This window comes from Pollachius pollachius, assembly GCF_949987615.1.
Source record: "Pollachius pollachius genome assembly, chromosome: 18".
NCBI classification, from domain to species: domain Eukaryota; kingdom Metazoa; phylum Chordata; class Actinopteri; order Gadiformes; family Gadidae; genus Pollachius; species Pollachius pollachius.
In genome coordinates, this window is record NC_136951.1 from 3,368,665 (window position 1) to 3,382,719 (window position 14,055).

General features: G+C 46.9%; 1 protein-coding gene across 1 annotated transcript in view; it reads left to right on the forward strand.

The window, feature by feature from the left end:
* Positions 1-14,055, forward strand: part of ntng2b (netrin g2b) — a 59,254-nt gene that overhangs the window by 30,351 nt on the left and 14,848 nt on the right. The window contains exons 4-5 of the mRNA XM_079755548.1: positions 6,079-6,251; positions 8,062-8,091. Of these exons, the coding sequence (XP_079611674.1) occupies positions 6,079-6,251; positions 8,062-8,091 (203 nt within the window). The remainder of the gene's footprint in view (positions 1-6,078; positions 6,252-8,061; positions 8,092-14,055) is intronic.

Consider the following 14,055-nt stretch of genomic DNA (forward strand, 5'->3'; position numbering starts at 1 on the left):
TGGGGGCTGGCTGCATTGCGAGGGCCCGTTCTCAGGGATTTGGACGGGCTGTGATTTAGCCTTGGGATGACCACAGAAACACAGCGCTGGATTGCTTTGAAACCGTTGTCGGAGTGACACAGACCAAATGGACCCTCAGAGCGTTTGGAGGGGGGGGGGGGGGGGGTGGGGGGGGTTCGGTGCACACAGGTGAACAACGCGACCACTGATTGTCACATGTGTACGAACATTTATGGCGTTCTCACGCTGAGCGGGGACTCTATGGGCACCAGTGATGCATCAGGCACATAAACACTGACTCCACCACCGGCAGGAGTTGCTTGTGTTTGGGTGAATTACCTGAGTGGCAGGACCCTGCGTTGTGAATGAGGTTTCAGTGTAGCAGGTACTGACTGAATGGATCGAACCCACCCACCAGGGAGACCCCCCTGCTGGGTGTGAGATGCATCGATGCAGCCGCCATCGCAGGTTGCAGCGTGTCGATGCGGAAACCCTCCTCTGCCTAATAGTCCCTTTCCACCTACCACTCTACAACATCATCATTCTGCTCTTCCTAATCCTCCTACTCTTCCTCCTACATATCCACCTCTTCTACCTGCTCCTCCTCATCATCCTCTTCCGCATCCGCTTTTCCATCATCATCATCAGCTTCATCGTCTTCACTTCAACCTTGCTCTTCCTTATCATCCTCAGTCTCCTCTCCCTTCTCCTCTACCTCCTCCTTCTCTTTAAGCTCCACCTCCCCCACCATGTATGGCCAAGCATCTGTAATCAGCCACCTCCCCCTTCCAACTCAACCCCCTGGTCTTCTCATCCCTCTCTCTCTCCCTCTCTCTTTTTCTCACGCCTCCGCCAACCTCCTTGTCCTCAAACTCACCTGCCCAGCTGAGCCCACCCCTTCGTTCACCCCAAGACCGATTGACTCCCCACCACATTGTGTGGTCAGCGGTGCACTGTGGTGGCAGAGGAGGAAGAAGGGATGGAATGGAGACTGCAAGGGAAACGAGGGACGAGGGGGGGTGTTGAAAGCTGGAGTTGCAAGGGGTAGGAATTGGGTAATCCAATAGTGCGAGGGAGAGCAGACAGATAGGAGCGATGGGACGTTTAGGGGTCAGTTTTGAGGTGGGGGATGGGGGGAGGGGGTATTAACGAAGAATGGAACATAGGGGCGGAGGTTTGGAGCCAGAGAGAGTCGAGAAGAAAACAAGATCTGAGAGGCCTGCAGGAACATGGAGAGATAGCTGGATGGATAGAGAGAGAGAGGGAGGGAGAGGGGAGAGAGGGGGAGAGAGGGGGAGAGGGGAGAGAGAGATAGGGGGAGAGGGGAGAGAGAGGGGGAGAGGGGAGAGAGAGGGAGGGAGGGAGAGAGAGAGATAGGGAACACTTGAGCTTGCTGAGACAGATGAATAAAGGCCTGGTAAATGTCGCTTCCAGCTGCCTTCTCAGACGTGGGCGCCACATGACTCCCCTTGATGTTTGTTTATCTCCCTTATATTTATCCCTTTAATTGCCGCCTCTACTGCTGTCGTGTTCCCACTGTCTAAAGTGTGCAGTCCTGAGATCATTAAATAGAGTCTACGGGCTACAGCCAGCAGAGGGACAAACATTCAATCAGACACGGGCCCTCTCTCTTTAGGATGGACGGACAGACTGAATACGGTTGCTTTAGGTCAACTGGATCATAAGAGGTGGGACAGCACTATATATGAGCCTCTGTGTGGACAGGCTACGGATATTACTTAATCAATACAGTGGCCATTATTGCACAGTCACAGATGCACACACACACACACAAACACACACACACACACACACACACACACACAGCAGGCTCCCAGCTGTCCTGTCTTCCTTCAGGTTCCTCCCACTAAGAGCTGCTGTGTCTCCTAACTTTGATGACTTTGCAGTGGAGGTAGAGACATGGCGGCCATTACAGTTTTTCTCAATTGTATACACACAAAAAAAGGAACTATGCACACAATTCTGAAAACTTGAAGCTCATGTATCAACTACAAGACTCCAGACTGTTAAACTCTAAGAACAAATCTCATAATTTAGCACCCTTAGCTCACCTGGATCACAGTGGCCTTCAAAACGCAACAACTAATTACCAATAAGTCTAACTCACTTCTCACCTGTTCAAACTCAACTGGCAAAACACTTCATTCATTTGTCAGGGCATTAAAGAAGACTTGGTGAGCTCTACTGTGTTGTAGATATGGTCTTTTGGCCTGATCAGGATTGGAGGTGGGATACATACTGATTTACATGTAGATCTGTTTCACCTCATTGATATTCTTTTTTTTATTTTTTGTTGGCCTACGAAAATCTTTTTATGGAGACAGCTCAGCTGAAGAGTATACTGTATTACAGTAAAAATATATATATTTGCTTTGTTACTTTGTTGTACCTGCAAGTGCAATTACTGTACTGTAATTTACCAAAATAGGTAACATTGGTGTATTGTCAGAACAATGTTGCAGCATCAACTATAGGTGTACAGTATGACTCTGGGAAGCTGGGATTGTGAGTTTAGCCCATTGGAGCTCATTGGATACAGATGAGGCAACAGTCTTTATACTATATGTACCACCTAATTGCAACTTTAAAAAAGAAAGCTATTTCTAAACATTTTTATACATTTGAATATATAACATGGCTTCATAAAGCAAAAACATATGTAAATAGTAGTTTGATGGAAGTGTTTTGAAATGATCACGCCAGTGTGTAATTGATGCTTTCTAAGAGATATTGATTTGATAGCTGTGTTTACTGTTTGGTCGAAAAAAACTGTTTTGAGAACAATTTGTGTAGTTTTGAGAAAATAATTAACTCTTCTCAGGTTTGTGTTAAGAGTTTTGCGAAATTGAGCTATAGTTTCGGAAAACTTGTTTAAACGATTGAGAAAAACTGTAACGCATGGATTATTTGTGTGTGCAGAGACCAAAGTGAGGGAGGAAAAGGCAGAAGTCCCAGTCGAAGGAACAGGGCGAGAGAGAGAGAGAGAGAAAGAGAGAGAGAGAGAGAGAGAGAGAGGGACAGGGAGGGAGATAGAGAGTGCAAGAGAGGGAGAGAGGGGGCAAGAGAGAGAGAGAGAGGGTAAGAGAGAGAGAGAAAGAAAGAGGAAGGGATAAGGCAATAAAAAGATTGAAAATAAAGCATTTACAAAAACTGAGGAATCAGGTGCAAAGTGTGTGAAAGAAGAAGGAATGGAAGCGAATGAGGTACAGAGAGAGAGAGCGAGACACACACACACACACACACACACACACACACACACACACACAGGGAGCGGGCGCCCGGGCACTCACTGGAGAAGCCCTGAGTGTCAGGCCAGTGATGCGGAGAGAGTTGATGCAGAGCTGAAGGAGCTGTGTGCTGCTGGGAGGCTGAGGACGGGCCGCCGCCATGGAGACGAGCCGGAGGAGGAACTGTAGGCTGGACTAGAAGGAGAGCCTCATTTCCACTGTCCACATCAACGTCAAAGATCTCCATGTACAATATCTCCATGTGCAATATGCAATTCAAAGAGGTCTTTAAAGAGATACACAGGTTCACGGATGATAAGAGCACTTCTCCGAGTGTGTGTTGTATGTGTAGCTAGCATTAACATGAGAGTGGTGAGAGAGCGCGGTGAGGTGCAGTGTGAGCGATGAGGGCCGTATCGCTACAGCATGTTAAACTGATGCAGAAGCAGCTCCTCACTTAGACCCTAATGTCTGCCCGATAACACCGCCCTAATTGACTTGAGGAAGGCCATTTCCTCCGCCAGGGCCGGAGCCATTAAGGCAGCGGCGGGGAGAAAACGAAAACGCAGACTAGGCATCGACGCATGACAAGAAAATCACTTTTCTTTTGAGTATGGATTTTCAACTACACAAGTTAGATCCTGTTGTCGAGCCGTGTACACCCACTTTGTAGCGGAGAAGCACGGCGGAGGGGGGGGGGGGCGGGGAGATGAGAGGCAGTGATACGTTGTCAGTCAGCGCGGTGACATTAGTCACACCGCCTCCTCTACTCTTCTACCTTGTGGATCTGCTGTCTGTCAGTGGATCCCTCAGACGCAGCGCACCCTCCGCGCACGCACACACGCACGCACACGACTAGTATACACAACCACACAAACAGATGCATACACTATATATACACAGGCACAAAGACACACACACATACACACTGCGCAAACACTATGCATACACAGACTACAAATAGAAACGGGCGCACACACACACACAGACACACACACACTCTTTGCACAGACAAGTACACACTACTAACAAGACACCTGTCTCACACACACTTTCGATCTATCTCAGACACACACTGCTTTAAAAAGAGATGTTCAATTTTCCCCCTGCGCTAAGTGGACAGCTCACGGCCTTCAGGAAGCTTCTAGAAAACAAGGCCTGTCGCGGGACGGATCTCTGGCACATGCTGTCAACTAGAGCTGATCAAAGAGGAGCCAGGCCGTATATATAGGCATGAGGAGAGGAGGAGCAGGAGCAGACATCATCACTTACTCTGATGGAGCCGTCTAGCTGCTTTTGGTTTCACCTTTTCCCTGGTTTTAAAACGCGCAGCATTGTGGGCCGACGGAGAGAAAACACCCACAACATCGAGAAAATCAAGATAAGTTAAAGGGGAGTTAAGAAAGAAGGGGCCATATATAAAAACAGACATAGGTGAACGGGGGGGGGTGGACGCAGAGGAGTGTGAGCAACGAAGATTGAAGCAGTCATTTTGCGTCGTACAGGGCCATTCTTTGAATATTTGATGCAGACGGATTGCTGTTCACTCCAGCGGAACAAACTGGTCGGAGCCGCTCATCTGGAAAAGGCTGTAATTTGAATTCCTAGACGACGGGGGTCCCGGAGATCCTCATTTCCTCCTGATCTCTCCGTTAGGTCCCGGGTCCGGCCAGCAGGGCCCCTGGTGGTCACTGTCCCCATCACATACAACGCTACCAGACACTATGCACACACACACACACACACACCTGCATACACACAAACATGCATCACCCTTTATATGAACACACATGTATGCAAAGTGCATACAACATGCACACACGAGACATGTTAAGACGCACTTTACTCCCCCACACACACACACACACACATACGCACAAGCACATTTGGCATACAGTAGTTATATACACACTATGCATACACACACACTTACAAACTGCGCGCACACCCTAACCATACATACACTACGCATGCAAAAATCAAGCACTGACACTTCAGACTAAGACTATGCACACACACACACAAACATTTTTTTATATTATTATATTTATGCATGTAATTATGTGATCGTCCTACAAATTCTCTGCCGCATGCATTTTACCGTGTCCCTGGAAAATAGCGATGCCAGTGAACCTTTTCTCTATTACTCACAGTTTCAGACTGAGAGTGTACTTGTATTTTTATGACAAAACAGCACAAGTTTAATGTTTAACGTTATTTTTCAATGACGGATGAACCAGTGGTCTGGAGAAAATATATGAACTACCAAAGTGTGCCCGGTGACTTTGCATTATGCTCCCGCGTTAGGGAGCTGTATCGTCTGTACAGCTGAGATCTCTCAGTTCTGCTTAGTTGTGTCTTGTTTTTCCACTCCTATACACAGGTGCATACCTTTTGTTACTCATCAGTTTTTTTTGCATTCGTTGTTATCTTTATATAACATCTTCAAACAACACATTTGTGCGTCACACATTAAAACAATTATACTAAATCATGTTTTGATTGATATCATATTAACCCAGTGAGCTCTCCAGAGGAATCCAGGCTCGTGTGTTTGTGAATGCCTTTGTTCTTCTGTCCTTTTCTGACATAACTCGTCGTGATCCACACACATTTGATCAAGCTCATTCTTATCGTGGGTGACATACTGCATCACTGAAGAAACATGGTCTAACCTCTTTCTCTTTATCAGTGCAGGTCACGCAAAAATATCTCCCTCTGTCTCAAAGTACAGGACAAGCAAAAAAAGATCTGTCTCTCGCTCTACACACACACACAGCCCCTGACACAGGTCTTCTGACGCAGGTGTGTGTGCTCTCTGGTCTTGCAGGTGTAAGTGTAACCTCCACGCCTCCCAGTGCCTGCTCCAGGATGGTAACCTCCAGTGCATGTGTGAGCACAACACCACGGGGCCCGACTGCCAGCGCTGCAAAAAGGGCTTCAAGGCCAAGTCCTGGAAGGCTGGCTCCTACCTGCCGGCGCCCAACGGATCCCCCAACACCTGTACGTATGACTCAGACCCACTTCACCCATCAATCCTGTTATGAATGGGGTGCCCCGTGGTTCACTGGGTAGAGCGCCTACCTTTAGGGGCAAGGCCTTACCGCAGCGACCGGGGTTCGATTCCTGTCGGTGGTCCATTGCTGCTTGTCCTCCCCTCCTCCCACTTTTTTATATCATGTTATGATTCATGGGAACACACAATCATCTTCAGCTTTTATCAAATGCAGTAATATGTATGTCTTTCAATAGAGTAATATATGCCATGTTCTTGCCGGTTTCCACCAACTGGTTTGTAAACCTTGTACTCAGCTCTTTACTGTTTTATGAGGTGGTTCGTCCTGGCGCCCGGCCAGCAGGGGTTTATGTGGCCGAGGGGGTTAAGCTTCTCGGACACTTGTAGTCTAGTGCAACGGTTTGTGGCGCATTTTATACAACCATCACTCATTATAGCGGTCATTCACCACAACGGTACCAGCTTTAAAAATTATCTCAAAGTCAGGCTGGTAAACATGGGAATGAGGTGCCCCTCCCTCTTACAACAGGTCTTGTGAATCTCTAAGCTCCGTGCTGAGGCAGGGGTCTGTCCTCCACTGGCTGGGGTCGGTCGGAGCCGGAGGTTCACTGATTGAAATTCTCTAATTCACTAATTCACTAATTCAAAGTTTGTTTTAAAATGCATTCATGTGGATAGGATTAGCACTGCACTTTTTTTCGAAAAATCATTAACCAACAACCATACATAATTTAACATAGTATTATATTAAAAAATAAATCAATACCTGTTATTTCATAAATGGACCATTCGTAAGTACACTACAGTTGATTCAGCATCATGCAGTGATTGTAATAAATGAAAACGAGCAGCAATCAATGAGGGTGCAGATTACAGGGAAGAGCAATGTCATTAGAACCAGATGAGGAGAATAAGAGCTGAGCTGCCTTTAGCGGTGTCCTTCTCTCTCCCAGAGACCAGGAGCTCTAGAGTGTCAGGAGTGCTGGTGGGGGAAGTCCTCTTGGAGAACATAGGCTGCTTCCCATGATAAAAGAATAATCTAGGCCAGCCCCTCCCTCGGATTCAGCCCTCAAACAAACAGACATTCGCTCTCACACACTCACAGTGAATCACAGCCCACTATATACAAATGCATGAACTCACACAGAGGCGCGCACACACACACACTTTCACTGTTACACTTTATAGAGTTACAGACACCGACACTTGCACAGACCTACACAGTTACATGCACAGGGAAAAACACAGAAATGCACACACAAACACACACACACTCTCGCGCACACTACACAGCGAAATGGTTTTGCTGCTCTGTTCCATTGTCAGCACTTCTATGATCTTATTGTGTCCGGAGTTTCTCATACCTTAACCCACAGACATCCTGCCTCCATTTTAAAGTACACTTCACATCACAGGTCACTTTGAAAGTTATAATGTTCTAAAGATATGTGTCTTCAATAATGGGCAAAAGCACTATGACTCTCATAACAGGAATTGTATATGTTATGTGTATATTGTTTTTCACTGTAATGACGGCATAGAAACCAAACATAAAGAAGTCTTTGGGCTACAGAGCTTTCTACATGTTCACTGTAGTCAGAGGAATGGAAGTTTGCAGTTTGGTTTCTACTTCAAAGCCTCTGAGAGTCTTCCGAGAGATTCTCTTATTCTGAAAGAACCCCACTCCATCTCTCAGCTCCACCAGCTGAGTGTGATAAGTGATCCAGCGTTGGGTGTTAAGGCACTGCGTGAGTAAACACATGCTCATCTCCCCTTCCCTCTCTTTCTCTCTTCCAGGTGCTATTGCTGGTTCCCCATCCGGTTCCAGTAAGTACAGAAAAAGAAACCATTGGAAAGCCGAGGATGTGGTTGTTCATATCCTCTTCCTCTACCCGTCTTATTGCCCCTCTAATTTCCATCTGTCTGTTGTTGCATCTTCAGTTACGTTCCTACCTTTCCTCCCAATGTAATGTCGTGTGTGACTCCTCTATTCCCTCCTCTGCTGGGATCTACCTATAGATGTGTAGCATCTCATTTCTCTTTCAGCCCGGTATGGTGTTCATGGCCATCAGTCCTCTTCTCTGGGTCCATCAGGGTGTCAGGCGTTTCTTCAATACTATTCGCCCTTTTTCTTTTTTGTTTTATCTCGAAACAGTGCTGCAGATAGATGAAAAATAAACGCAAGAGGGGGAGGATGAGAAACCAAGAGAGAGAGGTAGAAAGAGAGAGAGAGAGAGAGAGAGGTAGAAGGAGATGGAGAGAGATGGAGACCAAGGTAGAGAGAGATATAGGGAGAGAAGGGTAAAAAGAGAGAGAGAGATAAGGAGGGAGGTAAAGATAGGTAGAAAGAGCGATAGAGAGAGAGAGGCAGTGAAGAAGAGGATGTGGGAATGTGTTAGTGAGTTGTAATGCAGTGTGATTCCGGGTGAGGAGCTCAGGGAGGCAAGAATAAAAGGGAATTTGATTAAGGATTCTCTCTGTGGAGAGAGGCTCTCAGCCTCGGAGCTGTTAGACAGAAACGATCGGCAAAGTGGCTACATCAACCCTGACAGCCCGGGCCTGCTCCCTCCACATGGTCCACCAGCACCGCGCACTCAGGAGACTCAACAACCGGACTGGCCATGCAGCAGTCCCACTGCTTTAAGCACTACTCTCTATAAAGCTGATTCAATCACACCAGGCCAAACAGCAGACAAAATGGGAGCTTGATTATAGTCAGTTATATTGACAAAGGACTAGCACAAATCAAATGGAGCACCTTTTTTCTATGGTCTAAAATTGCCACGGTTTGACCTGTAATACTCATCCAAAGGGAGAGGAAGTAGAGCCATAAGTGTCCCTTTTAAACCCCCTGAAGCTGAGGAGGAGGCTGGAGGTGAGAATGAAGACGACACAGAAAATGAAAGTGAAAGAGAAAGCACATCGATACCCACCACTGCCAACACAGAGGGAGAACGCTCAACCACGGCTACCACGGAGCCTCAACAAGGTGCCAATCAGTGGGGTTAGTTATGATAAACCAGTTCATAGAAGTAGTGTAGTAGTGTAGTAGTTTATAGTTGTGACGAGTTATGGGGGGGAACTGTTGTGTGTGTGGTGGGGCAAGATGTGTTGCTGTGCCATTGTGTGTATTTGTGCTTGCCTGTACAGCATACATCATTAACAAAGCAAGTCACCCCAGGTCTCCACATGTACAGCCGCTGCATCTCAGGGACATTAACTTCAAATTTCGCCGGCAGTCCTTGGCCAGACCGTGAGAGCGTCAGGCGATCAGACAGTTGGACGTTATTTGTTCTGACTGACTGACTTTCAGCCGTGTGCAGAACAGACAAGAATACATTCTGTCAGTTGCCCTATGTAAAGTGGTCCTCAGAAGTTGCTCAAGCTCATGCTAAATTTAAACCTGCCATCTTGGCAGTCAGTGGACCTCTGGTGTTCCTGCGGAGAGGCACTTAGGAGGTGGGCGGGGCTGGGAGCACCCAATGCCATGTCATCACACTTTGCTTTTTAGACACGGAAATGCATTAAGGGGTTTTGTTGAACAGCGCAGCATTTCTTTATGGTTCTGTTGTCGGCCTACATTAAGAGAAGGCTGGGAGTCAGTGATTTGTTGTTATTCTGAAGTATCTGATATTAATTTACATGACACTGAAACAAAGCTACAGTTGTGTGATGTTTGCGTTGTGTCTGTCTGTCTGTGCTTTGTTTTTGTCTGTCTGTGCTTCCTGTCTGTTCGCCTGTGCTTCCATTCCGTCTGTGCGTCGTCTGTTTGTCTGTGCGTCGTGTCTGTCTGTCTGTGCTTCCTGTCTGTCTGCTGTTTTTTCAGTGCACTTCAGTGAAACCTATGCATCATCCTCATCATCTCATCTTCCTCCTGGGTCTCACTGAAATGTCACCACTGAAGTGTCATCAGACATATACAGAGCAGACATGCGCACACACACGGTGTACAACTTAACACAACAATAGCATCTAGATGCTGTGACATCATACACAAATTGTCTTTACTCACAAAGAAATGTAAACAACTAAAGCCATTGAAGCACATAGCAACTTGCACCCGGTGCTATGGATATTCAACTGGTCAGTGACCATGACATATTAAAGAGGTTGCTAAGCTAAGTGCTAATGGAACACCGTCCTAACCAAGAGACCAGCAGAGCCGCAGTGAGCTGAGGACACTAGCGGCATGGCTCCAGGGCGGGGCCGGGGAGGAGGGGAATGCTTCCTAGCCGCTGGATCATCATCTCCCTCCCACGGCCAGGTGCACTGAGCCTCGCACGCTCAGATGGGATTAGCGCGGCCTCTGGTGAGCCTCTGATCCGCCCAGCCCCCAGCCCATTGGTCCAGGGGAGAGATGGGCCAGTCGATTGGGGCGTGGCCAGCGGCACGGAAAAAATGAAAAACCCTAAGCCTCACGAGGTTACATCCCTCTCCATGTGACCCCACCATGACCCCTACCAGTTATTTTCTCGCCAAAAAAGTGTGTGGGGGGGTGGCGTTTGCATGCTCAAACCCCTTTAATACAACAGAATACATGCAGACACACTACTATGTGCAAATCAAATTAGTGACAGAAGATTAGAAACTGCGTGCACCCACACCCACACACACAATCTTACACAACACAGGCAACGCACAACAGTGGAAGTTCATACAAAATCAAAGGCACACACATATCTAATGCGGCCACAATGTCTCAGCCTCATTCTCCTCCTCGCTTAAAACCTCTATCTCTAAATCCCCGCCGCGCCGCTGAGGCGGGAGCATGTCCAGGACATCATGTGACCCATTAATACGTTCCTGCTGTCACTCAGCTCGGTGCCATCAGGGGGCGGCGCCGGGGTCCCCCTGAATACCGATGTCTTCATTAGTCTGCTGTTAAGTCAAGTCGTAGCAATGGCTGATCGCAATGCTCACACTGACAGCTGCCATGGAATATTATTGCTGTTATTGTTATTTTTTTGTAATGATTAATGCTGGTTGCATATGCAACGTGCAAATGATGTAATTAGATGAAAATGTGTGTGTGCGTGGGTGGGTGGGGGGGGTGCGTGACCCACATAGCCTCTGTCTCATCGGTCGGTCTGTACTGGGCCGCTGACATGTTTCTCTATGCATTAGAGTGTGGATAAATGAGAGTAAATTAGTACAGCACCCCCACCCTCCTGCCATCCTGCCTGCGTGCCTGTTTGTTTGCATGTGTGTGTGTATGTGTGTGTGCGTGCCTGTTTGTGTGTGTGTCTGTGTGTGTGTGTGCGTGTGTGTGTGTGTGTGTGAGTGTCAGGGGACAGTTAGTCAGTCCATCTGTGCAGACAGACTGGCACATGTCACAGGATTACACAATAATTCAGCTCAGCCCCTCAGTGCACTGACTGAGTGCTGCTGCATGGGGTAAATAAGCAGAAATCTCTCAACTATACTTAGATTCAAACCTCTTTCCCTTTTGCATAGAGTCCGCCCTGTACACCAGCGCCCCTACCTGGGGCAGAGAACCAGAGCTCAGTTCTCGAACCCTTACAGGTAGGGAGGACTAAACTAGGACTGAGGAACCCTTAGGGTCCACCCTGACTAGACAGTAGTACTAGAACCATACCTAGCTGTATGACTCTGCAGGTCCATTAGAACCCTAGTAGTGTCCCCCTAGTGTGCAGTGTCCCCACTTTACCTGGGTTTATTCTGTGCTTTAAATGCAGTATAAAGTTGGCTATATCTTTGTAATGATGATGGTATTGTGGTCCCTAAGCTTAGGTCAATGAGGCAGACCGTAAATTGCATACAATACACTTTTGTATGCTTTAATCCACATAAAAACACAATATACATTTTTATAATTGTAAACGAAGGTTGACAAAATTTTAACCTCAACTATAGTCAATTATTAATTGGTTTGAATAAATATAACAAACAAACAAAGTTGTCTCTGGGATATCTTGAGAACAATTGCTGATAATATAATCAGCAATTTTTTTATTTTCCTCCACATTAAATATAAATAATATACATGCAATTACCTCGTAAGACTTGAACATGAATCATAACAATACAACTGTATAAAGGTTTCCTCTTCCCAGGATATTCACACAACAACAGTCACACCTTCATCAGACATTATGTAAAAAAGATAGAAAACACCATGCTACAATGGGCGCGGGTGCCTCAGCTTTAACCTCTCAGCAGTGTGAGATCACACTTGCATTGTGGTTCTCACCCGCTGTATGCATGTGTGTGTGTGTGTGTGTGTGCAGTGCTTGTGGATGTGTTCCACTCACACAGTACACAGGAAAGAGAGAAAGGGAATGCAGGGGATTTTCTTCTGCACAAACCATCTGAGGCAGCATCTCGTATGCTAATGCCGGGGCCTAGCCTCCTCCCTCATCGTGTTCTCCTTGTCTCTCCCTTCAATCACCGATGCCTCAGACGTAGCAGGGACGTCTTCCACACTAGCTGTTGGCGTGGAGGGCTCGACCCCAGCCGACACTGAGACACAGACTATGTCTTCTAGCACCTCAACGGTATATCAGACCTCATCTGTCACTGGGACAGAGTCCCCCGGACCTCTACAACCCCCCACAGTCGGAGGTCTTTCTTCCCCTTTCCCGCCCATCCCCTCAAAGGAGAACAATCCCACCGTATCCACCAGACCAGGCCAGTCTACACGCCCAGAGCCAGTCACCAGCCAGGAGTCGGAGCTGGTGGATCCACTTGTCAAACTAGTGACCAAACCTTTCCTGGTTGCTTCTGGAGAGCTACCTTCTCCACAGGCTGAAGAGACTATACTACCTCCAGGACGATCTGAATCGTCCACACGTCCTGTCCCACAAGTGACCAATCTAAATGCTGTTCCAAGTTTGCTCGAAACCAAACTGTCAGAGTCAAGGCTGGAAGAGAAAGAGGGTAAGCCACACCCATAGATCTAGATTACTGTAGACAGACTGCAATAGCCATAAAGTATGTGTAATAGCTGAACCTAGAGGTAGCACAGTAGGGTATAATAAGCATCAATCTCAATTTAAGTCAACTTGATGTCTTGCATGATGTGTTACCTCTCGTAAAATTTCGGCTGAACTAATTGAATCGCCTGCTCTTGTTCTATGCATCCTGCCATAATGTTAGCCAGCATTGTATCAGATAACATTTCGACTAAGGTAACTAATTCAATCAGGCCCAGTGACATTGAAATCTAGTTAATGTGGATGAGTGTGGATGTGAGTGGCTCCACAGAGACAAGGAGACAAGGAGGGTGGAGGGAGGGTGGGGCTGGGTACTGGTTCACTTAACGGTGATTCTTCATGGTTCAGACACACGGAGTCCTCCTTCAGAGAGACACGCACACACACACCATTACTGACGCATACACAAACACCATTACTGACACATATACAAACACTGACACGCACACACTCACACACACACACACACCATCACTGACACATATACAAACACTGACACGCACTCACACAAACACAAACGATTACTGAGACATGCAAAAACACTGACACGCACAAGCACACATTAACAGTTACAGACACACTGAGAAACGCACACATTTATGCACACAACTAGGTACACACTCATACAAACGCACGGTTGCAGAGACAGATGCACAATTATAGGCATATGCACACCCACAGAAAAAAATACACACATTCAGAAACACTCACACACACACAAGCACACACATAATTACAGACACACACAAACTCATAGACCCAGACAAACACACACTGGCACACACTGTCCAACTAATAAAACACTGGGAATAAACATTGGGGAATCCAAATACTCTGG